The 24,937-nt window shown below is 43.6% G+C and overlaps 1 protein-coding gene across 1 annotated transcript in view; it reads right to left on the reverse strand.

Annotated features, from left to right (window-relative positions):
• The window catches only part of ACVR1B (activin A receptor type 1B), a 40,483-nt gene extending 25,234 nt beyond the window's left edge, over nucleotides 1-15,249 (reverse strand). Inside the window, exon 1 of the mRNA XM_066618523.1 lies at nucleotides 15,092-15,249. Coding sequence (XP_066474620.1) covers nucleotides 15,092-15,197 — 106 coding nt within the window. The 5' untranslated portion in view covers nucleotides 15,198-15,249. The remainder of the gene's footprint in view (nucleotides 1-15,091) is intronic.
• Nucleotides 15,250-24,937: the final 9,688 nt, after the last annotated feature.

Raw genomic sequence — 24,937 nt, forward strand, 5'->3', positions numbered from 1 at the left:
AAGTTTCTGGAGGAAAAATCCATTATGGGGTACAAGCCATGATGTGTATGTGCAACCTCCTGATTTTAGAAATGGGTTATGTCAGAATGCCAGATGCAAGGGAGGGCACCAGGATGAGGTCTTTTGTTATCTGGTGTGCTCCCTGGGGCATTTGGTGGGCCGCTGTGAGATACAGGAAGCTGGACTAGATGGGCCTATGGCCTGATCCAGTGGGGCTGTTCTTATGTTCTTAAGTGTGGCTAGGATTGCAGCCTCACAGCCTAATCCTAGGCATGTCTACTCAGTGGGGCTCAAGGTACACCAACATACATTGTACACATAAATGTTATATGTTATGATGGCGCGAACATTGTAAAAAAAACTCTGGTAGATCTCTGGGCCTTACTGGGTTTCAAAGTAGCTCTCGAGCCAAAAAAGTGTGAGCACCCCTGCTATAGGCAGTACCTCTTTGTGCCATGATACAACTGAGCTACCAGGTGAGTAACAGTATTGCAAGAGGTTTTAGAGGGAAACTGACATGGGAGACTAAAAAATAAACAGATCCATCACAGATGCTCTCTTGCCCAATCAAATGCCAAACACAAAGAAAAGGGAGTACCAATGAGAAACAGGAGCACCAAGAAGAGTAGAGAATATGTTAAATGTATAAATATATGCTTATAAAATTTATTTAAAATATATCAATGTTAAATATAAATAAATATAACCACGTCAGAAGACATATTTGCATCAAAAAGAAAACTCACTATTCACTTTTTACTACTTTACAGATCATGGAGAAATGAAAATGGTGACCCAGATGTAAAATATGAATAAACAGTGTAATATAACCAGGATATCCTGCAGCCCAAATCTGCCAGGATTTTCTTCAACATGCTTTGGAGCTTTTGTCTGGCCAAACAATCCAATGCAATGAACACTCCTGGAAGGAAAAGGGATTTGAAGTGTCCTACAAAGTTCACACTACAAAGTTCACACTAACTCAAAGTGACCCTACAAAGTTCACACTAACTTGTCTGCCTGTGCATATCCTGAAGCCAATTCATTATTCACTTGTTGTAGCCCATGAATAGCCTGAATGAAAACAAGTCACATTCTTTTTCAGTTCACATATTTCACCAATCCTCAATTTCCTTGCCTGGAGGAGATTCTTACTCACCACTTCTGGACGGATGAGTGGTTATTTACAAACTTATACTACAGAAGTTCCTGCAAAAACACTTGTAAGATCCCTTCTCAGCTTTATCTAAAGCTGCCACCAGGTTGCAGCTTGTCCCATTACTGATTTAACACTGCAGCACTACATCAGAAGTGTGTGGGGAAGTGACTGTGCCTCAAGGAAGACATACTGTACCAAAAAGCACAGGGCTTTGTATATCATTTTGGAATGTGGAATTCCCCATTTTGGAATGTGGCACCTGCATGTATTGCGTCTGCAATTCAGACAAAAAAACTAGAAATAAACATGACTATTGGCATAGCACCTGTGTGTTTCCCAATACATTTATGTACAAGTGTACATGGTGCTTGGATTATGATAGAACAGTGGTCTTCGCCCTTTTCAGCCCAGGACCCACTTCTGAGAATGACAATCTGTCTGGGACCCACTGGAAGTGATGTCATCAACCTGGAAGTGATGTCATGGCTGGAAGTGACATCACTGTGATGACAGAGCCGCAAGTGATGTCATCAACCCAGAAGTGACATCACTGTTCTTACCTAGGAACTCAATCTGTAAATGACAAGAGAAAATATTCCAGCTCAAAAGCTTCTTCCAATTCTCCCCCCCGCTACCATTGCTATCAAGCAAAAAGAATAAAAATAAAACATCTGTAAAAGTCCACCTGTAAAACCACCACCAAGAAGTAGGAAGTTTTAAACATATGCCAGAACTGTCAGCTGGCAACAGTAAAGCAAAATTACTGGTAAGACAACAGCTAATCATGCACAGATTTCCCATTCAGATATTTTGCTTCCCTTTTCTGTGCATTTGCCCTGCTGACAAACCACAGCAGAAAACAACCAGCTTTGGCTGGTTTGGGTGTGCTTTCTTTCATATGTCATTTTACACATGAATGGAAATACAGTATTTGTTTTACATCTTTCCCTGGCAGAAATACAGTAGAAAAATTTTTGAATTAAATACCTATGAAGTTGCTTTATACCCAGGGAGACTTGGGATTGGAAAACTGGAGATTTGGCAGTAGTAGGAAGGGAAAGGAACTGGGGGAAAGAGAGAAAGAAGTGGAAGAAATACAAAGGTTCAGCCATGGTGAAAGACCATGGCAGCGCTGTAGTTCTCTGAAGATTGAACCAGAGACACAAGCAAGGAGTGAGCCTTGTGGGCTTTGAAATCACTTCGCTGCCAGGACAACCACCACCATTCCCATCATCAGTAACACACCCCATTTCACAAATTATCCTAAAGATTTCAAATGCTTCTCTGCCACACACTCTGACTTTACTTTCAGTCCATTTCATATACAACTCCAAAGATCACCAAAATCATGGAACTGGAAGGGACATAAGAGGTCATCTATTCCAACCCCCTGTCTGTAGCTTCTCACACATATGCGCAGTGCAGATGAGATGGCCAAGGCACTAGGAGACATGTATCATATCTGTTTGACTAAATGACATGCATCAGAAAAGTGTGGTGCTCCTCTCCACACTCCCTCTCGCCTGCCTAAGGTTAAAGGAGGCCCCGTACCCCTCAATGATGAGGGAGCACACACATGAAAATCTCCAAGCACGCTCTCCTCTGCTGCAAATGGGGATGGGCAGCAGCATGCTCACAAAGGAAAAGCAGCACACTGCCTGCCCTTCGCATGTGTGAGTCGCTCTTTCTGTTTATTTACTCTGTGTGCCTGGAAGCCTAAAATGGCACCCCCAAGGTCTGTTTGCCCTTTTTCAAAATGGCACCGCCCACTTCATTTTGCCCCTTTTCAATATGGTGGCCTCCAGCTTCTCACAACCCACCAGAAATTGTCTCGCAACCCACCAAGTGGGTTGTGACCCACAGTTTTAGAACCTCTGTGATAGAAGACTGTGACCAAAGCCAGTCTCATGTTGTTTCACCTGGGCTAATGACAAGAAAGCATCATGCAGCACAAAGATCCAACTTTGGTTCTTTGGAACAACACTCCCCACCCGACCAGGCTGGCTTGGAAAATTCCATAAAAAGCTGCACCTTGCTGCTTAGCCCCTTCTGGGTTTATTTATCAAACCCATTTCCACCTCAACTATAGACTCAGCTATAGCAGATACAGATACCATATATACTTGTGTATAAGTCCAAAAATTCATGCCCAAAATTGACCCTGAAAACCCAGGTCGACTTATACATGGGTCAGACTTGTGGGTGGAGGAGAGGCTTTGGGAAGCTTCTGGGGAGCTTAGCAGCTGTCTGGTGAAGTGGGGGTGGGGGGTGGGACTGGGCTGAGAAGCAGAACACAGAGGGTGGAGAAAAAGGGAATAATTTTACTTACCAGTAATTATGGTATTCAGAGATAGCCATTTTAACTTTTTCTCCAAACAGGTGAGGTGAAGGCACTTATAGGAATTGTAGTCTATATGAAAGTTGCTGCTACGGAAATACAGCACAGTACTCCTCACAAAGCCTACAACTCCCATAAACCTCTTTATCTCCCTTCCTGTTTTTTTCTTTTTGCTGCTATCTCAGAACAATTCCTGGTAAGTCATTTTCAAAGAATTTCACACACCACTAAGTGTAACTTCCACCTGGTTAAAAAGCCTGTCAGAGCTCAAGGCTTCCACTGAAATCAAGCAAGCCACATTCTCTTTAGCAGACCCTTCTACACCCTCATTCCATTTTGCAAATGTTTGGCAGGGGTCTGGTTTTTTAAACAGGAGGATGTAATCCTTGTTTTCATTTGAAACAAAGTCCCAGGCTACAATTCAGTGCACCATTTCTGAAGAATAACACCCAATGCAATGGGTCTAACTTCTGAATAAATTGGGTTGCAACTATGTGCAGCTGAACTTAGTCACGGTCATTCCTTGTTGCTTGTCTCTCCATTGTGAATTGAATTGTACACTCCCAGTTGTATTATAAGTTGTATGTTATATGTAAAGCCTCTGGCTTAATACACCAGAAAGAAGAATCTGATTGATGTGTTACTGGTATGTCGTTTACAGGGCACTTACTCTGTTACAAAAAGGTTATGAAAACCAGAATTTAAAAAGTTAATGAATAAAAATGTATCTTATGATATTTTACTATGTCTTTTAAAATATTAGAGACTACAATCAATAGTTGGCAACCTTCAGTCTTGAAAGACTATGGTATCGCACTCTGAAAGGTGGTTCTGGAACAGCGTCTAGTGTGGCTGAAAAGGCCGATTCGGGAGTGACAATCCCTTCCACACTGGGAGCAAGTGCAGTCTGTCCCTGGCCTGTCTCCCTGGCTATGGGCCTTCCTTCTTTGCCTCTTAGCCTCAGACTGTTGGCCAAGTGTCTCTTCAAACTGGAAAAGGCCATGTTGCACAGCCTGCCTCCAAGCTGGCCGCTCAGAGGCCAGGGTTTCCCACTTGTTGAGGTCCACTCCTAAGGCCTTCAGATCCCTCTTGCAGATGTCCTTGTCTTTGGTAACAATTACTGGTAGGTTATTTTTCAGGATCTAGCCTTGAGTAAAATCAGACAAAATTATATTAAGAACCACCCTAAGTTTAACCCCCAACTCATCCAAGGGTCATAGAAAACTCCATGATTTTTGGCTCAAAACCTGCCCTTGAGCTATCTGTGAGATCGACTTATAGACAATATCTACAGTAGGTGACCCTGCCCATTGGCCCCAATCCACACTGTCTTCTGTACAGTCAAATTGATGACACACTGAGTGTCTCTATCCCCTCCTCCTTTGGTGCGAGTGTGGCAAGTGTGTGCTGGAGTCTATCCTACTGCTTTATGGTCCATCTAGGGACTCACTCCTTGCCTATAGGCAATGTTCCAGGCTACAGTGAACTCCAACCTATGACACAGTCTTGTGCTATAGCCAGAACCCTTGCTTCCCCCAGTTTCTTTCTTCCTCCTCTTCCAACATTCTATTACTTCTCTCCTCTTAATATCACACAAGCCCCAGCTTCTTATTCACTGGTCCCTCTGGGTAGATGGTAACATCTCCCTATAACTGTCTGTTATATTTCTCCCTTTCCCTCACTACCTCCTCCATTCTGTACATTTATGTGTACTCCCAAGGATTAGCCCTTTTTATTAATCTGCCTGACATTTAGGATTTAGCCGGGGGGGGGGGGGGAATTGCACTGCATATTTCCCCATTCTTCTTATTGTAAATTTATCCCCCTAATAAAAATTGTACAGTATTGTGCTGCATCTGTATCCTTGTCTCTCTCACTCTTATTTCATGCCAATCCATTGAGATGTATCATGAGCCACTGCACCTCATATATGCAGTCAAAATTTCCCTGCATGAGCATGTTATACATGTCTCAGAGCATGCCCCATAACATGCAAAGCATGCACATTTCATCCATGCTGTCTCAATGCACTTGACATGAAGGATGGGAAATCTGCCATCAAGGAGCAGCCTTCTATAGTTACAGGGAGAAAGAATCACAGGAGAATTTATGCTGAAAAGAGTGACCTTCTCCACACTAGTATTTCCCTATGTAAAGTTTTTTTAAGCCTGCAGATTTTTCTTTGTACTAGATTGACACAAAAAATCCTTTAAGAAACATCTGTATCCAATTTCATTTCTTAGATACTAGTCTTGTCTATCAGAATGCTCCTGGGTTATGAATAAATCAAGCACAGAGTTAGTATTTGCTGTTGCAAATGGGTAGAACAATACTGAGATCCTTGTTTGTCTACAACATGTTGTAATGGTAATTTGACCAAGCTGCAGTGATAACGCATCATTGTTTGCCAAGGCTAGGTGACTGGTACTTTGACATGAAACAGGCATGTCTGTCTCAACCCTTCAGAGAGGAAGGGAACTTTTAGGTAGCTAGCAAAAGTTAGATGAGAAGGCAACTTGTGCAGTTCTAATATTTTAAGTTCTTACTAGCAACAGGAAAAAGTTATTCCTGCACCAATCAAAACAAATGCAAGCTAGGTATTATGATTATTTCACCTTAAAAAAAATGTTAGGAAACCAACAGGTATTTAAGAGACCAACACAAATTTCTTTTGTAGAAAGATCCAGAATGCACCTGGGAATATTTGGGAAAGCCCAACTTTAAAACATCAACAAAACAAAAGCAATTCCAATCAGACTTTTTCCAGCACTTAAAATAAGGATGGGAGAAAAGATAACACATACTGAATAAAACACATAATCTACTGAAAAGAAAATTCTTGGATTGAATGCAATAAGTGGCATCCCATGAAAAAGATCATTATCTGCAGCTCTAATAAAATGTTTAAGAGATGAGCTGAAAGAAAGGTAACACCAGCTTGTTGTGAATTGCATTTATATCTGTTTGGCATGCCTGTATCTGACATATTGCTCCAAGCAGGACCCAACCCCAAAAGAAGCTGTTTAAACAAGCCTAAGCTGCAGAGACACAGAATGAAAGCTTTGTTCTTGCTCAAGAGACCTCTCAGGTATGCATTTGTGCTGAAGTGAACTGTCACTGTGCTTTAGACAGAACACAGACTTGCTATGACACAAGTTTGGGTGACAGAGGGAAGGCCCAACTCAGTTCTGTTTCCCTCATTTGCTTTCTTCAACTGGACACAATCTTTAGGCACTGCTAGAAGCAGGGTCTATAACAAATAAGGATATCTTCAAACCCTTACAATAGTTTATTTTAGTTTTTTCAAAATTTAGAGATATGGAAATACAAAAATTGGTGTCAATAAATATTCTGGTACAAGTCTACTACTCTCCAAATCCAGAGCAATGCCTTCAGTTCTTGTCTTGGCAAGATAAGGAGGAGCAAATGGACACAGTGATATACTGTGAAAGGAGGAGAATATCTGACTTCCCCTGGGGGCTGGGGATAAGAATAGGCCCTCAGTTTGGCTGTACCTGTTGTAGCCACCAGCCTTAGCCTGGGAAGGCAGCTCATTTGAGAGAAGGAAAACTCTGATCCCAAACCTCCACTGCCTTGTGGCTACATCCACTTATGGAAAAGGCTTCAGGAGTCAACCTCGAGGCAAAATCCGGAGCCAGAGTCCCTGAGGCAGTTCATGGGTGAACAGTCACATTCTGGCAACTCCTGCAACGCCGCTGGAACTAACCGTATTGGCCTCTGCCTTTCCACTGGACCATTTCAGCGACGTGGAGAGGGGGGATTTGCTGCATGGGAAACAGTCTATCCTCCATATCTACTTTATCCAGGCTTTGCGCACTGGAGAGGACACTGTTCCAGAACCACCATTCGGAGTGCGATACCATAGTCTTCCGAGACTGAAGGATGCCAACAACAACATTTGACTTCACTTGCACTACGGAAAATTCTAACAACATTAATTCACACCATGTGGAGATTATTACTAAGAATATTTATATAATGCTTTTCAACAAAAAAAGTTCAAAAAGTAGTTTACAGAGAAAGTCAAATAACTAAATGGCTCCCTGTCCCAAAAGGGCTCACAATCTAAAAAGAAGACACAACAGCAAACAAGCTGCTAGAAAATCACTAGGGTGAATGCTAGGGTGTGTAGGAACACTTACCTTTCCCTGCTAAAAACAAGAGAAATACCTCTTGTAAAAGTGCCTTTGCCCAGTTAGCAGGGGTATGTTTCAGACTTAAAATTGTGGTCTCCAATAAGCTACTTACACTAGAATTCAGATTCTAATTTTTAAAATACAAGAGTAATTTGGGATAAAATTTATTACAACTCTGCTCTCACAATCTTGTTATTCCAACGACACAAAGTTAAATGCTGTGCAATTTCTGCTTCAGTAAAATTTCCATCTTGCTAGGTAAGGGAAGAAACTTTTTGTCACATTTCTCCTTTACCCAACGTTTTATCAGAAGTGCATGAACAACTCCCTGAAGGAACTTACAGGAGATAAGGCCAGCTCAGTGGTAGAACACATGCTTTGCACACAAAAGGCCTCAGGTTCAATTCTGGCATTTCCAGATAGGACTGCAAGAGACTCCTGTCTGAAAACCCAGAGAGCCCACTAATAATCAGTGTGAATAACACTGACAAGATACACCAGTGGACAGAGCAGCATAAGGCAGTTTCCTTTTTTCACATTAAACCTTATTTCCAACCCATATTAAGATATATTCACACTGCTTTCCTTGAGATTAGGAGTTCAGAAAAGGAATTGTGAGAGTTTACAGTTAACTGCAATACTTGAATTCTTCTTAGAACAGATCTAACAGCACAATCTCAACTTGCCATGGAACAGGCAGGCCAGTGAACCTGCGCTTTATCCAGCACGAGTTTGAGGCTGCCTGTGGCTCTGACAAGGGAAAACTTTTCCCCTTAATCTGGGGAGAGCCACAGCAGACCCAATGGGTCTACTTGGATCTGCGCCATCTCAGGAGCAGCCTGGAGCCGCTCCTCACTGCCAGTGCAATGGGCTAGGATCTGGCATAACTGCTGGGTCCTGGCCCCACCTCCCACTTCCCGCCTGCCCCTGGAATGCCCACCACCCACTCTGCCCCACCCCAAAATGCCTCACTCCCGCCTCCTCCCTGCCCTCCCACACCCCCCAGACCTCTGTGTCAGCCAATACATACTTATCTGCTGCTGCTGCCACAGAGGCTGGATATGGCCTCAATAGGCCAGTGTATCTCAGTGCGCTGGCACAACCTACTCACATGCAGGCGCAAATGTGCTTTACGGCACATTTGCATCCCTCCTAGGCTGGTACAAGAGATTTGTGCTGGCCCAGGCCGCAATTAGGATTGCGCCCTAAATCAGATAGTTTGGGATGTCATACCAATTCACTGACTATGGTCAAACTATAAAGCCAAGAATTATCCATTCATTAAATTTTCCAATTCAAGAATGCCTGTGTATCTGTGGCCTATGTTTACTGCATCATGGTGACATCTGATAAATGAAAGAAGAAATGATGGATACTTGCTTTAAATCCTGTATGAGTCAGGGTTCACAGAGAAACACGTACTTTTAACCACAAAGACCCTGCTCTGTCCCTTTCTCTACAGCAGAGATTTTTAACCACTGTGCCATGGCACACTGGTGTGCCACGGATGGTTCTTGGGTGTGCCGTGGGAGGGAACTAAAAAACAAAACCTTTTTAGTTGCCAATGATATCTGAACGAATTTAGGATATTTTTGGCGTGCTGAATAAAAAATGGCAATGGTTATGGGGGTAACAGGGGGGAGGGAGGCAATTACTACAGATATAATTAGTGAAAGACCAACTAATGTAAATCAATCCCACACTTCCTCTAATATTCATAATTGCAATAAAGTATCAGTGTGATACCTATATTGTACAACAGAGGTAAGAGGGTGGGGAAATTATTATATCCAAGGAGAACAATGGAAAGTGAGGCACTTATAAAAAATAGTAGCTTGTGAACAGAGGCACATTCTTTCCTTTCGTTTTATGTAAAATTACATTTTACTGCAACATGCTAATAAATGCAAGGTTGACCTGCATTACTGATAAATGGATGCTTTCCTCATAATAATACACAGCTCTGTAAGCTTATTTCAATCTGGTAAATTTATCAAATTTACATCTTGAGGCTCAGACTCCAATAATTACTACAATATTATACACATTGTAATTCAGTATTGCTTTTAAATCTTAACACAGTGGTTTTCTTACATTGAGCACCGGGACCCACTTTTTAGAATGAGAATCTGTCAGGACCCACTGGAAGTGATGTCATGACCGGAAGAGACATCATCAAGCAGGAAAATTTTTAACAATCCTAGGCTATAATCTTATCCACACTTACCCAGCAAGTACGTCCCATTTACTAATGTTGTTAAAATATATATAGTAGCTTGTTAAAAGAACAGGTCTGTAACATTGCCCCAAATGTAGTCGCATACCATGGTAGCATCAAGTCTAATATATTAAAAATAAAACATTGAAATGAATGGGGACCCATCTAGTGGGTTCCAACCCACAGTTTGAGACATTGTCTTAGCAGATAAGCAGCAGCTTCACAGTTCCCCAGGCCTAGGCTACCAACATTTTCCTTTCACTGGCTTAAAATAACTGTATCCCAGTTTATGATTAAGTGAAAGCTCACCTTAGACCCATCCCCTCACTGCCACCCACCCCATTGCGAGTTCTCCTGGAATGCAACAGCACAAAACCACCCCAGATAATAAACTCAATGGCTTATGAAAGGGAAATAATCTTATTTGCTGACACCCAATGAACTTTGTCTCCTAACTAGTACCATGAGACAGACATTTTACTAAAAGTCTTTTAAGTGCCGTTTCCATAAGTTCACTGACAACTAGACATTTAGACCCACTGCAAGAAGCAGGGGGGGGGAAATCTCAACTGTCTAGCCAACGAATTCAAGAATGCTTCTTTGGACAGTGCATTCAATTTCCACTTAAGTGGTATCTTGCTTGAGAACTTATAAATTATGCTCTATTCAGAACAAATCAGAGCTCAGGAAGCCCTTGTTCTAAGTAAGTATTGAATCTGCCAGTGTATTCAACTAATATTGTAGTTATTTTTCTTTAAGTTATGGCACAAGGGGGATTGCTGCTGGGATTTTGAGCAAGGGGTTTATCAGTTGCACAGAGAGCTGCATGCACAAAAGCTACGGAATCATCACAAAGAATGCTTTTTTCATACAAAATAATTTGAAGGCTCTTGTGTAAAAATACATACACGGCACAACAGAAAGCTACTGAAAACCACCCTTGTTAGCAGGCCATACAAATCATGTTATTTCTGCTTAAGCAGACAACAAACAGAACAGTTAGCCTTCTCACAGTTCTTGCTATTTACTATTCCTCCTTTTAAAAGGTTTTCAGCTACCCACACCTTTCTCCTGCAGCACAGCAAAATTAGTTCCTTGCTCACATTTATTCACAAACATCAAGGTGCATTTCTCCATGCCTGTTAGACTATGCTGCATGCACACTTACCAAAGAATACTGTTAGTCAAAACATACACACAGCATTTGCTGGAAACAGTGGCTGTCTACCAAAACAAAGCATCAAAGACTAGGGAAGTCAATTTCCCCATTCCTGTTTATTTTTTGAAGAGCCAGAACTTTTAAGGAAATCAATATGAACTTTTCAGAGCAGTCTGAAGCATGACATTGATGCACAGGCTCAGTCTTCACTGGGCTTCACACACTGTTTTGCCCCTAATGATTTCATATTCCTAGAAAAATTCCAACTAGAACTTTATAAATTCATTTTCATCTGCTGCCTCAAATGCCAGAAACCTAGGATTTGTTTAACGTTAGAGCTGAACAATCCAAAGCTGAAATAACTGTTTGAAGACATATAGTAAATGAACAGAGTGCCTTAGTTTAGGTCTCACTGGAAAAATTACTAGATTACACCAACTGAAAACCATGAGCATGCTTACAGGACACTACAGAAGAGCTGAAGGACTGAAAAGGCCAAGAGATCATATCAACACTTTATTAATCAAAAATCTTGTCTCATGAACCTCCATACATAGAGTTTTTACATTCACATCATCTAAAATTTTACCCATGAGTGAAAATGTTTGCTACCTAATACAGTATTTCAGAAAAATCAATAAATGAGAAATGCATCCAAAACCTATTTAGCTACTCAAAAGAAAATCCAACTGAGTTAAATACAGCTGACACCAATGAACTGCTATGCACTGCAGCCTTAGGGTGAAATCCTAAGTACAGTACACTTACTAGAAAGTAAACTTCATTAAGGTGGTGGGAACTATTCTGAAGTAAACATGTGTAAGGTCATTGCTCATTCTTTGAAAGGGCATTATAATTCCAACAATGGACTTTTTTTTTTTTTAAACTGCTGCTCTCCTGCAAAATGGGTTATTTATTGTGAACCTTTAAAAACTATAATTTAAGAAAGAGTTTTTAAAACATTGACCTCAATACTAAAATGGAAATTTCCATTAAAAAAAGATTCTGAAAAACAAGCAGGCCTTTAGATAAATCTGATGGGAACTCCTGATAGCAGAATCCCTTTAAAGCTACATTTTCTCCAATGGTAAACAATTAGCCTTCAGAAACCAAGGCAATAAACCTCTTAATAATAAAACAGATTAAGCAAATAGCCTTGGACACCATCATTCAGGAACATGGTGAGATTTTCTTTCAATCTCTACCAATTCATATTTCAGAGACAGCAAGCTGCTACCCAACACTATTTGCTGCTGATCTTTTTCCAGATCTTCTTTCTTTGAAGAAGCTACTTTATACCTATATCTAAAGCAGAATAAGCCCAACTATGCAAATGTTCTGGCAAGTAATCTTGTTGCCATCCTTTCCCAAACTCCAAGTTTCCAAGTAACTGACAAAATCTTTTCTACAGCTTCAAAAAGACTGAGACCTGTTATGGAGTATCTCACTACAGGAGCTCTTTAAAGTCTCTTCCAGAACACTTTGGATGTTTACCAGCCCTTTCTTAATTCTAGACTGAGCTATTCCAGTTTTTCATTTTCCATAGCCCCATTGCAGAGTGGTCTCCAAACATCTGTAATCTATAAAATAAGGCTATCCTAATCCTCAAAAGATCAGATTGAATACAGAATGTTTCACTTGATCTTTTACCTAATACTTAGATCTAACCAGTTCTCATTCTCTTCCCTGAGAAGCCAAATTCAAATACCACTTCTCATTTCTTTCACATCCCAGAACATCCTCCATGCCTTTTTTCTTTCTTTTTTTTTGGGGGGGGGGGGGAGAATCAGACATCAAACAGTGTAAGGATAAAGTTGGTGCCTTCTGCTTCCATATTCATGATATAGTTTTTGCCCCTAGACTTTTTGATAGAACTTGTGGTCATTGGCAATCACAAAGGTCAGCCTAGATTCTACCAGGTGATAAATCATTGTCTCCGGGTATCTGATCCAAGTCCAGCTCATCAGAGAAGTTTATGAGGAGGAACATAAGCCTCATCACAGACATGATCTGGACAAATGTTGAACTGCAGAGAGTGCAATCCTAACCAACTTTCCAACATCAAGATAAGGGCAATGCAGCTCTGAAGAAATGCAACAAGCATTCCCTTACCTTGAGGAGGCCTCCCTGACTGCCCCCCTACTGCAGGATGCAGTTCTCACTCCATTGGCACAGCTGTGCCAGTGCTGGAAAGTTGGTTAGGATTTGGGCCTGAGAAATCAGTGGCAATAATAAAATTAAAGCTGAATTTAATTCCATTTTGAAGTTGGGACATGGGATTGCCTTTTTATGGTTAAATTCTGACCAGCTACAATGCTTAAGCATACTTATTTGTCTAGTGTAATGCAACAGTTACTCTTGCCCAACCAAAAGCTTTGATATACACACAAGATGTACTCAAGGGTGATGCTGATGTGCCATACATCCCTTTAAAATACATTAACAAATAGTTCTGCAAATAAGAAGCTGCCTTTTAACTGACTCCTTATTTGATGATGTCTTTGCTGAGACAGCAAAAGGGAATCTGGAGTCATCAGACTTGACAGAGCTTTGTGGTAAAATGAAGACTCAAGTCAATCAGAATCAAGTTACTTGGAATGTACAGTACTAAAATTCAATTTAAGGTTTATGGCTAGTTAAAAAGGGTAAAATTTGGTCCCATGTTGTACTGCCTTTAAGAAAAGAAGAAGCTAGAATTCATTTATAGTTTTATACACTTGTGGACATGATTAAAATGTTTACATATCAAAGCATCTTTTGTTGTTGTTGATCATACCGTAACTTTGTCACAAAATCTGATCTGCAATAGTCAATACGAACAAGGAACTTTCTAGGCAAGGGTCCCATGCAATCACCATCATCCCCACACAAAATGAATCATAGGGATACAATGCCAGAAAGAACAGCACCCCAATTTCATTTCCATGAAAAATGAGGGAGGTGGTGGTCTCCTACTCCTCCATTGTCTCTCTCCAGGAATTAACCCGACTTCCATGCCAGCCACTGGTTCCCAACATCACCACCAACAGTCCCCGCCCCACCCCTTTTAACTCATTTTTGCCAGGCCCACAAGGAGTACACATTTGGTCCCTGTTGTGTATATGCAACGTTGGGCAGAAATGGCTTAGAGCCGGATCCTATGCATGTCTGCTCAGAAGTAAGTCCCATCAGAGCAGCCATTTTCAAGCACTATGCCGTGGCACACTGGTGTGCCGCGAATGGTCCCCAGGTATGCCGCGGGAACTTGGGAGAGGGTCATTTATCAATAGGACCAGTGGGGGATGTGAGCCCCCACTGACAGCATAGTGTGCCTTGTCAACTGTCAAAAAGCTGATGGTGTGCCTTGACCATTTTAGTGCCTTGCCAGTGTGCTGCAAGATGAAAAAGGTTGAAAATCACTGCATTAGAGTCAAAGGGGTTTACTCCCAGGTGAGTGTGGACAGGATTGCAGCCTCCACCCATTCCCACAGGTACACACAGTGGGTCCCTGTTGCGTATATGCAACGTTGGGCAGAAAGAGCACTTGAATGCATTTCCATCCAATGGTCACAAATCCCCCAATACCTTCTCCCATTCTCTCCCTCGTAAGCAAGGGACACACAACCCCAAATGGACCTCTCCTGGCCCTGGGCAACCAGTGGAGGCGGGTGCAGCCCCAGGGCTGCAGGGACGAAAGGAAAAGGCCAGTATGGGGGGGGGGAGGAGGGAGAGTCCGTATGGGGGGAGGGGGAGGAGGGAGGGGGTCCCTCCCCAAGCTGCCCTCAAAGGGCAGCATCTCCACTGAGGGAAGGTGCAGGGGGGAGGCAGAGGGGGGTGGACAGCCCCTCCGAGAGGCTGGGCTCGGCCTCCCAACAGCCTCCTCCTCAGCTCCCCTTGAGGATGAGGCCGGTCTCTTCGCTCACCCCTCAAGGGAAGCTCTCCCAAGTTTACCACGGGGGGGGCGCCCCAATATTATAAGCCCCACCCCAGCTTGAAGCAGCCTCCGCCATGTTGGATAAGGTTCCTCTCTCCCTCTCAGCCCCTCCCCCGCTCTCGCTCGCTCGCTCGCTCACTCACTCACCCTGGGCCCCTCGGTGGCCCCCAAGCATCAGCCCCAGAAGCACCAGCGCCAGCCCGAACGGCGGGGGGAGGGGGCGGGCAGGAGCGCGAGCCGAACCCCCCGCCATGGCAACGGCCGCGCGACAGTAGCAGCAGCAACGGCGGCAGGTTGCAACGGCAGCCTCGCTTTCGCCCGGGCTCGCGCCGAGACGGCAACAGTAGCAGCAGCAGCAGCGCGAGACAAATCAGACCTAAGAGGAGCGCGCGCGCGCCCGACTGGGGGAGAAAAAAAAAAGCGCCAGCCGGGCTTAAAGGGGAGGCGGCGCCGGGCGCCTTAAAGGAGAGTAGGGGGTGGGGAGCTATCCTCCGATAGCAAATCAGGGGCGGCAGACAAAGGGGATTGCGGCGCGCGGGGGGAAAGACGGGCTTGTGGTTGCACGCATGCACGTCGCTTGCCGTGCACAGATGCAGTGCAGTGGGCGGGGCGACTGGTGTGCGGCGCTACTGCGCGTTCCTTGCTGCGATGCGATGCGCCGCGCCTCGTGCCTCCCTGCACGCCTGGAGAGCGGGCTGCACGCGGTGGGGATGGGGTGGCTTTGCTCTGTCTCTCGCGTGCCTGCTCCTCCCTTGATGGTCGTGCGCAGTGGCCTGCATTTGTGAACTGGGCCCTCATCGCAACCACTATGTCCACCTGCAGGTGTCTGCCACTTAACCGCGGGGACCGCTCTCTTATCCCTGTTGTTATGTGGTTAGGTCGTTAAATGAACACTTGGCCCAGCCTGCCTTGTGCAGCGATGAACCTGCCATTAACTTCAAGGGGCAAACGCACCTGGAGCCTTGCTTCGCGCACCTTTAGGACCCCGTGGAAGCTTCTCTGAGTCCCCTGACAAAGTTGGAAACTGTGCTTCTGGTTTAAAGCCCTTTAAAGTGTCAGGGAATCTATAGGCTTCCCTGATGCGTCCTGGAGTTATGCGAGGCACTGTATGCTCCAGGTAAGTGGGGGGTGGATTTGCGTGTGTGGGGGTGGCGGCATCCCACAGAGGGCACCATTGCAGACCTTTGCCCTGGGGTGTTTGTTTGGGGAGGTCCACTGCTGTTGTGTAAACAGACACTGGCTGCACTGTGCTTCTGGAGGCTGCACTGTGATTCAGTGTACTGGAGACTTAGGGCACAATCCTAACCAGGTCTACTCAGAAGTGAGTCCTGTGTTGTTCAGTGGGGCTTACTCTCAAGAAAGTGTGTCTAGGATTGCAGCCTTATTGCCTCTTCTTTGCATAAGAGCCTCTTTGATGTGCAAACAGACACTGCTGCAAGCCATGAGAGAACTGACTTTCTCATTAAGAGCCTCTTTGTTGTGCTTTGACCACTGACATGCATGTGGTCCATCGGTATTCCTATGGTCCATATATTCCTATAGTATTCCTGTAGTTCAAAGGTATTCCTATTGTATAGTATTCAATATACAATATATAGTGTACAATATAGTATACAATATATAGTATAGTATAGTAAGGTATTCCTATAGTCAATAGGTATTCCTATTCTTAAGGTATTCCAAAAGCAATACTCTTCAGTTAGGCAATTCACACATTCAATTGTCAGTCAAAGGGGCTGATTCACACAAGCAGGTACATTACTTGATTTAGCAGTGGTGTAGCAAATGATTGTGTAGCCCACTACCGAGCTCAAAGTGATGCCCTGGAAGTGATGTCACAAGCGGAAGTGATGTCACGCCCGGGCTTTTGAAAAAGTGAAAATCAGAGGAAAACCCATCTCTTCCCCGCACCAGCTCACTACCCACTTGCCCTGCTGCTTCCCCCCAGTCAGTGGCATAGCTAAGTGGCAGTGGCACAGTGCCTAAGTGGCTAAGTGGAGGCAGTGCCACAGTGGCAGTGGCATAGTCAGTGGCATAGCTAAGTGGCATAGCTAAGGCATATTTGCTACCTGGGGTCAAAGAAGATTTTGTAGCCTCCACCTCACAACAAAATCAAATTTAATTAAGTAAATAAATAAAAAGGGTGCTTCTTATTGGTTAGAGACATTGTGCTGGGGTGAAGAGGGATGGTTATTCTCCTCCTGCAAAATATGAGAGGAGAAAGTTCCTCTTTACCCAGTTAGCAGTGATAACTGTATTATGATACATGGAACTGAGAGCTCACTCACATTAACACCTTATTGGTTCCAAGGCGTATCATAATAACATCTCATTGACTCTCAGAACAAAGTGTCATAGATAGGTTCTGAGTTATGAAAATCCACTTTTTGTTCCATAAGGCAGTTGTGTTTTCCTTTTCTGGCGAATTGGTGGTAACTTTTGATAGAATACAGATATCCCAGTGCAGTTTGTTTCATTGCATTCTGCATTTAATTACCGTTTCCAATTATATGTATCATGGTGATATTATTCGTACATACCAGATTTTCACAATTTTGGCCACTAATGTCAAGCTCAGCTTGTTGCTCCCCTACAGCTTGTTGCCCAGTGCAGTTGCTACCCCCTTCACCCGCTTCACTGTGCCACTGAACTCAAGAAATCTGTTCAGACACTGTTAAACTGGAATGTGGAACTCAGGTACACTGCCTGTAAAAGTGTGCTCTTGGGGACAGAATGATAAATCACTCTAGGTGCTCAGTGCTCAAGATCACAGGGAGGACCACTGTGACAAAGTCTGTACAAATAAAGTCTTGTGACAAAGTCTGTATTCCGGGTCCTAGTCCTGGGTTTATAAAGGCATTGGGCAAGGATTTTAAGAGCACACTTCCTCTTCATGATTCAGTAACCATATTTAAATAAACATCTGAATAGTGTTCATGTTAAAAGAAATCAAGTACTTGCATGTGTGAACCAGGCCTTGATGACTGGTCATTGATTTGCAAACCAACTCAATTGAAGATGTGTTAGTTCACTGTTTGAAACAAAGAGTGGATAATCACTGCCAGCAGGAGGGACAATTTGTAACCCCAGATCAAGGGGCAGCTTCCTTCCTCACTGTACCTCCCATCTAAAGTAATCCTGAAATATCAAGAGTTCTCTCAGCACAGAAGCTAGATGCTATAGGAGCAATCTAAGACACCAAGTGACCAGGCTAACCCCAACCCCCCCCCCGCCCCCACACTTTCCCTGGGGAAATGCACTGTGCAGGATGAGGGGAGGCACCTGTTAGCTCTTGGCAGAAAGACTGGACAAGCATCTTGTTTAAAAATAAGAGTTTATTTAAAAGAATAAAAGCAGGGAAAGGATGAAAAAAAACAAGCATTTTTTATTTACTGGTCCTGATTAAGTGAGGTAACATACGTGTGTGAACTAACCTTTCTGGTTAGAAAGCAATGGCCAGAATTGCAATGTGTGAGTAGTTCACATATGATGATTAGAATATAATTCACCAGCTGGATGGTATTAAACTGTTTTGCCATGTGGCTGCATGTAGGGTGGGGAGGAAGAAAATGAACTTTGCTTATGGAAGCAATGTGCAGCACGTGGGCAAAGCACAGAGGGTGCAATAAGGGCATGACTTCTGCACAAGGAGATAGTTTACCACACCACGTCTCACAGTTAATCTGAGGCACACACTTATAGTGCGCATCTTAATTACATTACCTGCACTGATAATATCTTAGATTGTTGTAGATATGGTGCTATCATCAAATTGTGCTAATCCGTAGAGGGTTGTATTTCAGTCTATGTGAGCATTCAGTGGTTGCCAGCCACTTGCATGGATAAAAAGTCAATGTTTTGGTTATTGAGCTATATGTGCTGCTGGCTCCATATGAAATGCAGACACAATGACACTGGATACCCCTAAGTCTGAAGAGCTATTTTCAGACCCCAGCATTCAAACATGGAATTGTGCTAAATGCAGAGTAATGTGAGGCTGATGGCCCTTGTTTGGGCCTTTTTCAAACCATGCTAGCGGCTCCATAGAGATGCATCAGTGAACATTGTGGGGTTCCAATTAATATGCATCTGGTTGCAACAAAACCAGGGGTCCATTTTTCTTTTCAACCATGCATTGCACTACTGGACCCTTGGGTAGTATGTGTGCTGTTGGAGTGGTTGCATTCCAGACTTAAAGAACATACCATCTTAAATTCTTTCTGGAGGCTCAGCTCATGATTCATTGTGGAATTTCTAGTCTGCTTGTATGCGTGTTCTTGGACAGTTACCCCATGCCTCCAAAGCGTAAGGCAGAGCGCAGGGCCAGCGCTACTGACCAAACCAAGGGGCCTGCAAATAAGAGATTACTGTAAACTAAGAATTCTCTTTAAGAACAAAGTAGAGAAGTTCTGGGATGAGATTTTCAATGTTTAAATTAATTTGCTCTTTGTTCTTCCCAAAACTGACATTATAAACAAATCTTTTCTCCGTACACACAAAACTGCTGTATCAGTAGAAGATCAAAGAACAGTGTTAATGAGGAGACAAACTAAATCTGTGGTTCTCAAAGTGTCAGGTGGACTTCCTAAAAGAAACATGGATGGTTGTTGGAGGAGGCCAGCGTTTGTGACACCTCCCAAAGAGGGTTGCTCTTCTAGACTGAGGATAGTGAAGCCAGACAAAGGCTGCAATCATATATACACCTACCTGGGTGTAAGTACAACTGAACTCTATGGGACTTTCTTCTGAATATTATTATTATTATTATTATTATTATTATTATTATTAACAGTATTTATATACCGCTTTTCAACTGAAAGTTCACAAAGCGGTTTACAGAGAAAAATCAAATAACTAAATGGCTCCCTGTCCCAAAAGGGCTCACAATCTAAAAAGATGCCAAGGAATACCAGCAGACAGCCACTAGAATAGACATGCATAGAATTGTGCTGAAACAGTGTTCCATCTTCATTATTCTTTTTATTATTATTTCTACAGTTCCATCAACAACGTGGCATGTTAAGAGTATTGCATAAGCAAAAAGTCATTTCCCTATCCCAAGGGACATACGGGCTGTATGCCAGTGGTAGAGAAGATAGTAGTGAGGTTTGTTTTTGTCTTTAGCAAACTGAGGGCACAATCCTATCCTGCATTGGAACAGGCAAGCCAAGAGACTTGTGCTGTATCCAGCACAGGATAGGGGCCAGAAGCAGCTCAGCCAGAGGCAAGGGGAAACTTTTCCCCTTACCCCTGGCTAAGGCTGCTGGCCCCTATGGGTCTTCTCAGATGTGCACCATCTCCTGAGGTGGTGCAAGTCTGAGGAGAGCGGAGTGTCTTGAAGCTGCTCAGTTCTCCACGGGAATGGGGGTTGGGATCCAGCATAGCTGCTGGATCCCAGCCCCATCTCCTGCTCCCCCTGCCTCTCCCCCGCCTACCTTTTCTTCTTGCATTGGCCCAGCTGGGCCAACGCAAGTCCGAGAGAGGAAGCCAGCACGGAGGCTTGCATCAGCCTCCAAGCATCTCGGAGCGCCGGCCCAGCTTCCTCTCAAGGAGGTGCAAACATACCTTACGTTTGCGACACTCCTGGGCTGGTGCAAGGGTCTTGCGTCGGCCCAAGGGTGCCTCTGAATTGCGCCCTGTCGCAAACTTAGGGGGGTTTGGGGTGCTCAGAGTTCTTGGTTCTCGAACCCTAAAGCCCTCAAGGCTCCTCTGCTTAGTAGTACTGCCACCACCCTGTATGTGCCAGTTCCTCGGTCCAGGGCCACTGAGACCCTCTAGGCTTAATTCTATCCCTTGCAGGCACTGAGCATTTTCTCCAATTAAAGCTTCAGTCCTCAAGTTACTAGACCTCAATGAGCACTTGGTAGCTTGCTGAATGGCTAGGCAGGATTCTGAACCCTTGTCCCCAACAGACAATGAAACAGCTTAGTAAAAGATATTTTAGTTTATTAAGTACATAAGGTTACATAAGGCAGCAAATGCTAGAGGTATAAACATCTAGGAAATATATCAGCAATAAAATAATAAAGCTAGCTGGCTATCTCTATTAATCCCTATCTCGCACTTGGGTCAGCTTCTCTTGTAGATCTTTTAGCTCCAGGCTACCTATGAGGCCACGTGCCCATGTTGGACTATGGAGCTCCAAGCGTGCAGGATGTTGCACCCAAAACTATCCAAGAAAGAACTGGACACACCCCTTGGGCACTCATTATTATACTTCTCATGCTAATAGCACTGAAGTGACTGCATCCTTATTTAGGCTGTCCAATCAGAAACTTTTGAGGATAGAACCTTCCCAAAGTTGACTTGGTTGCTAGCCCTCCTAGTTCTTACCCCTCCCAACTGGAGATCCATAGCTGCACTCCATCACGCTTGATCAGGCGCCTCTCCGTCTACTAAGGTGTTAAACATTCCAATGGGTTGTAATTCTTGTTGTCTGTCCTTTCTGGCCAGCAAAGGAGAGACAACAATCTTTGTGTTTGTTTACTCACATTCTTGCAGCTAGGAACTGCTAGCCACTTCTCCGTTACTGACTTAGTTTGGTTCAGGCTTCTAGTGCCAACCTAGGCCTAACATGTACATATTAATGACAAGCCCTAACTATAACGCTGAGAACTTGAACGCCGAGAATTCAATGGAAACAGTAGCTAGACAGCTACCAAAGCAAACAGGCAGACATTTATCAACTTTCATTTTACATGTATGGACAATGGAAAATGTTGTTTGCATGGGAAATGCCCAGTCATGCTTTTGCATTTGAGTAAAATATTCTGTGCATCTATCAGTGCTGAAAGAAAACAAACAAGCAAAAAACCCTTCCGATAAGTGATATGTGGAAATATTTTTCCCTGTGCGATGGGAATAACTTTATAGAAGAATTCCCAGTCTTGCTCATCATATATACTGGCTCTAGGCACTTTAGTAGAATTCAAGGGAATGGAAGATTCTTCTACACTTTCATCCAATCCTCTTTCTTCGCATAGAATTCCTAATCTAGTTATAGCCTCCAGGGACTTGGTAGACAACCACAAGGGCACTGAAACAAATGGGATGAAAAGCCAGAAATGATGAGGCAGCAGGAACAGTGGAAGACAGCTGTGGATGCAGCCAAAGCATGAAGATGTAGGAGAATGTTTGGTGGCAGGCATCTATTAACCCCAACTTGGGATCATTTGGACTGGGGCAGCAGTATGTGGGCCTCTCTTTTCTTTAGTTTCCAACACTGCAAACCCAATTTGTTCCATCGCTTTGTAAGAAGAAGGAAGAAAAGCATTCCCATTCTGACTATTAGAGGAGGAGGCGGTAACACTGGATGCTAAGAGAGAGAGATAAGCCCTCTTCATCCTCCTCTTGGAGTCTGGCACCACCGCTGCCCCCTCTTCCTCCTGGTATCCAGCACTGCCACTAGCCGTAATAGGCTGGGCTCAACACATTCACTCTGCTAGCCACAAAAGGATGAGTTGGTGGTGCCGGATGCCAAGGGAGAGAGCCAGGCTTTCCCCCAACCTCCTCTTGCACACTCCAGCACCAAGATGGAGCTGGTCTGGACTCCATGGAGGCGGCAGACTGGAGGACACAGTGGATGGGCCCCACCAACTCACCACCTCTTCCAGTTTGCTTCCGGACACAAAGTTCTCAACTTGCATCATGGATTCAGGGGGCATACTGCTTTATGTGTGTTCAGGACTGCATGCTACTCCCGACAGCTTCTATATCTACCTTATTCCATTGTTTCTTATGGTTCTTTCTGGCCTTCAGAGGCCCTGGAGAGGCCTCTGCAACTCATTTGAAAAGAAAACAGGACCTTGCAGCAGCACTGAGAGGGTAAAATTGGGGTTATTTTGTTTTATTAGTCAAAATAATTTTACAGGTTTTTGGATGTGAATGCTGTGTTACATAGTATTATTTTGCATTTACCATTTCTACACATCTTTACTTAGGAGATAAGTTCCTTCTGATGAAGAGCATGGGTGAAGAGCATGGGTGAACACATAAAGAGCATGATGAAGAGTATGGTCCCCATTTACCCTTATAAACATGATTTCTTATGGAAGTAAGTTCCCCTTTATAGGTTATAAGAAATTCCGCTTTATAAGTTGTTTTGCGATCCGGCCAAGCTTTCTGGTCTGTACTGTTTCTTAAAGGAACAGCCACACTTTCTAGAGCATGTCTCTTTGTAGAATGGTGGCCGACATACATATTTTTGCCCCCAAAATGTTTAAAAACTTCTATGTAGTGGAACTCTTTACATGCTTTTGCTTGACGTTTGGGTTTTGCAACCTACGTAGGAGGCCTACATTTAGACCAGGGGTGCCCAAACCCCGGCCCGGGGGCCACTTGCGGCCCTCGAGGCCTCTCAATGCGGCCCTCAGGGAGCCCCCAGTCTCCAATGAGCCTCTGGCCCTCTGGAGATTTGTTGGAGCCCGCACTGGCCCGACGCAACTGCTCTCAGAATGAGGGTGACTGTTTGACCTCTCGCGTGAGCTGTGGGGTGAGGGCTCCCTCCACTGCTTGCTTTTTCACATCTGTGATGCAGGAGCAGCAGCAAAGGAAAGGCCAGCCTTTTATAGGCCTTGAGCTATTGCAACACCTTCATTCATTCATATAAGTTCATCTTTAATATATTCATTTATGTAAACTTATGTAAATTTATTCAAATTTTAAATGTAAATTCATCCCCCCCCCGGCCCCTGACACAGTGTCAGAGAGATGATGTGGCCCTCCTGCCGAAAACTTTGGACACCCCTGATTTAGACTGACAGCATGATACAAGTTTAATGAATAGGTAAATAAGTCATATTTTCCATTTTTTTCTCCTCTGAAGAAAAGTTTTCTTTCCAAAGCAGTGAATTAATTAATGTTAATTTATTTCAAAGCTCCCATTTTGCCATTCTGGACTTTCAGACAGCTTTCCAATGTTTCCCAATCACAACTGTTCTCTAAAATGAAAGATGAGATTCTTGGCAATTTTATCACTAGGAAGGCCGGTCAATTGCCCATTAGACCAAAAACAAACAGGGCAGGCAGCATCTCATGTGTGACATGGCAGAGCGTTGGAGAGTTTTGTGTTTCCCTTGGAGATCAATCCATTTGTGTGTATTTCACCATGTTTTGCAACTTTACTGGAATTAGGAGTGGGGGAGGGGAAATCACACATTCCAGGAAATGTCATTGCACAATCTAGAGCCTTTTTATCAGATAACAGAAAAGAGTCATTTCCACCAAATCTTTGGGCCAGGTTCCCTTTTTGTTTGTCTGCTCCCCTCCCCTTTTGACCCTATTAGCTGCTGTTATCAACAGGAAACTCCCACATTCAAGATTAAGTGGATTGGCTGAGAAGGGCTGATGTGATGCAGGTTAACTAAGTCCATGGTGTCCTGCTTAAAAAAGCATTGCCTTAACAGTCATTTCCAGTGGCTGCAAGTGTGACTTGCTATTTATTAACATTTACTTGAGAATTTTAAAACCACATTTCAATAATCACCAAAAGCATTTAATAATCAAACCTATATACAAGGCTGTGTATCAACTCCACTTGGGGGTGGGGAACTGCATCCACTTTCTGCATCAGAAAAGCTACATCCTGCAACTTGCATGCATTATACAAATGATTGACATTTGCTGATTCTGCATGATTTGTTCTGCCAGCCATGCTCAGGGATGGAGGCTGTGCTAAATATTGAAGCCCAGTCCTGTAATGATTAGAAAACTTGTTTGGTTCACCTCTAAGATTTCACTAAGACTGCAGTCCTGTCCACACTTACCTAGGAGGAAGCCCTATTGACTATATTGGGACTTACCTCTGAGTAGACATGCATTGGTTTGGGCTCAAAGTGTCACAACGCATTTTTAAACTTAACGCATTTCTGAACTGAGGGCCAAACTACGTGAGCATGCAAATTCATGCATCCAGAGGTATGTTTTCAAGTGGAAGTGTGTCTTTTTTTCCCTTTAAAACAGCCTCATTGGGTGGCAATCCTGATTAGAATCAGG

This window comes from Tiliqua scincoides, chromosome 2, assembly GCF_035046505.1.
Source record: "Tiliqua scincoides isolate rTilSci1 chromosome 2, rTilSci1.hap2, whole genome shotgun sequence".
Classification (NCBI taxonomy): domain Eukaryota; kingdom Metazoa; phylum Chordata; class Lepidosauria; order Squamata; family Scincidae; genus Tiliqua; species Tiliqua scincoides.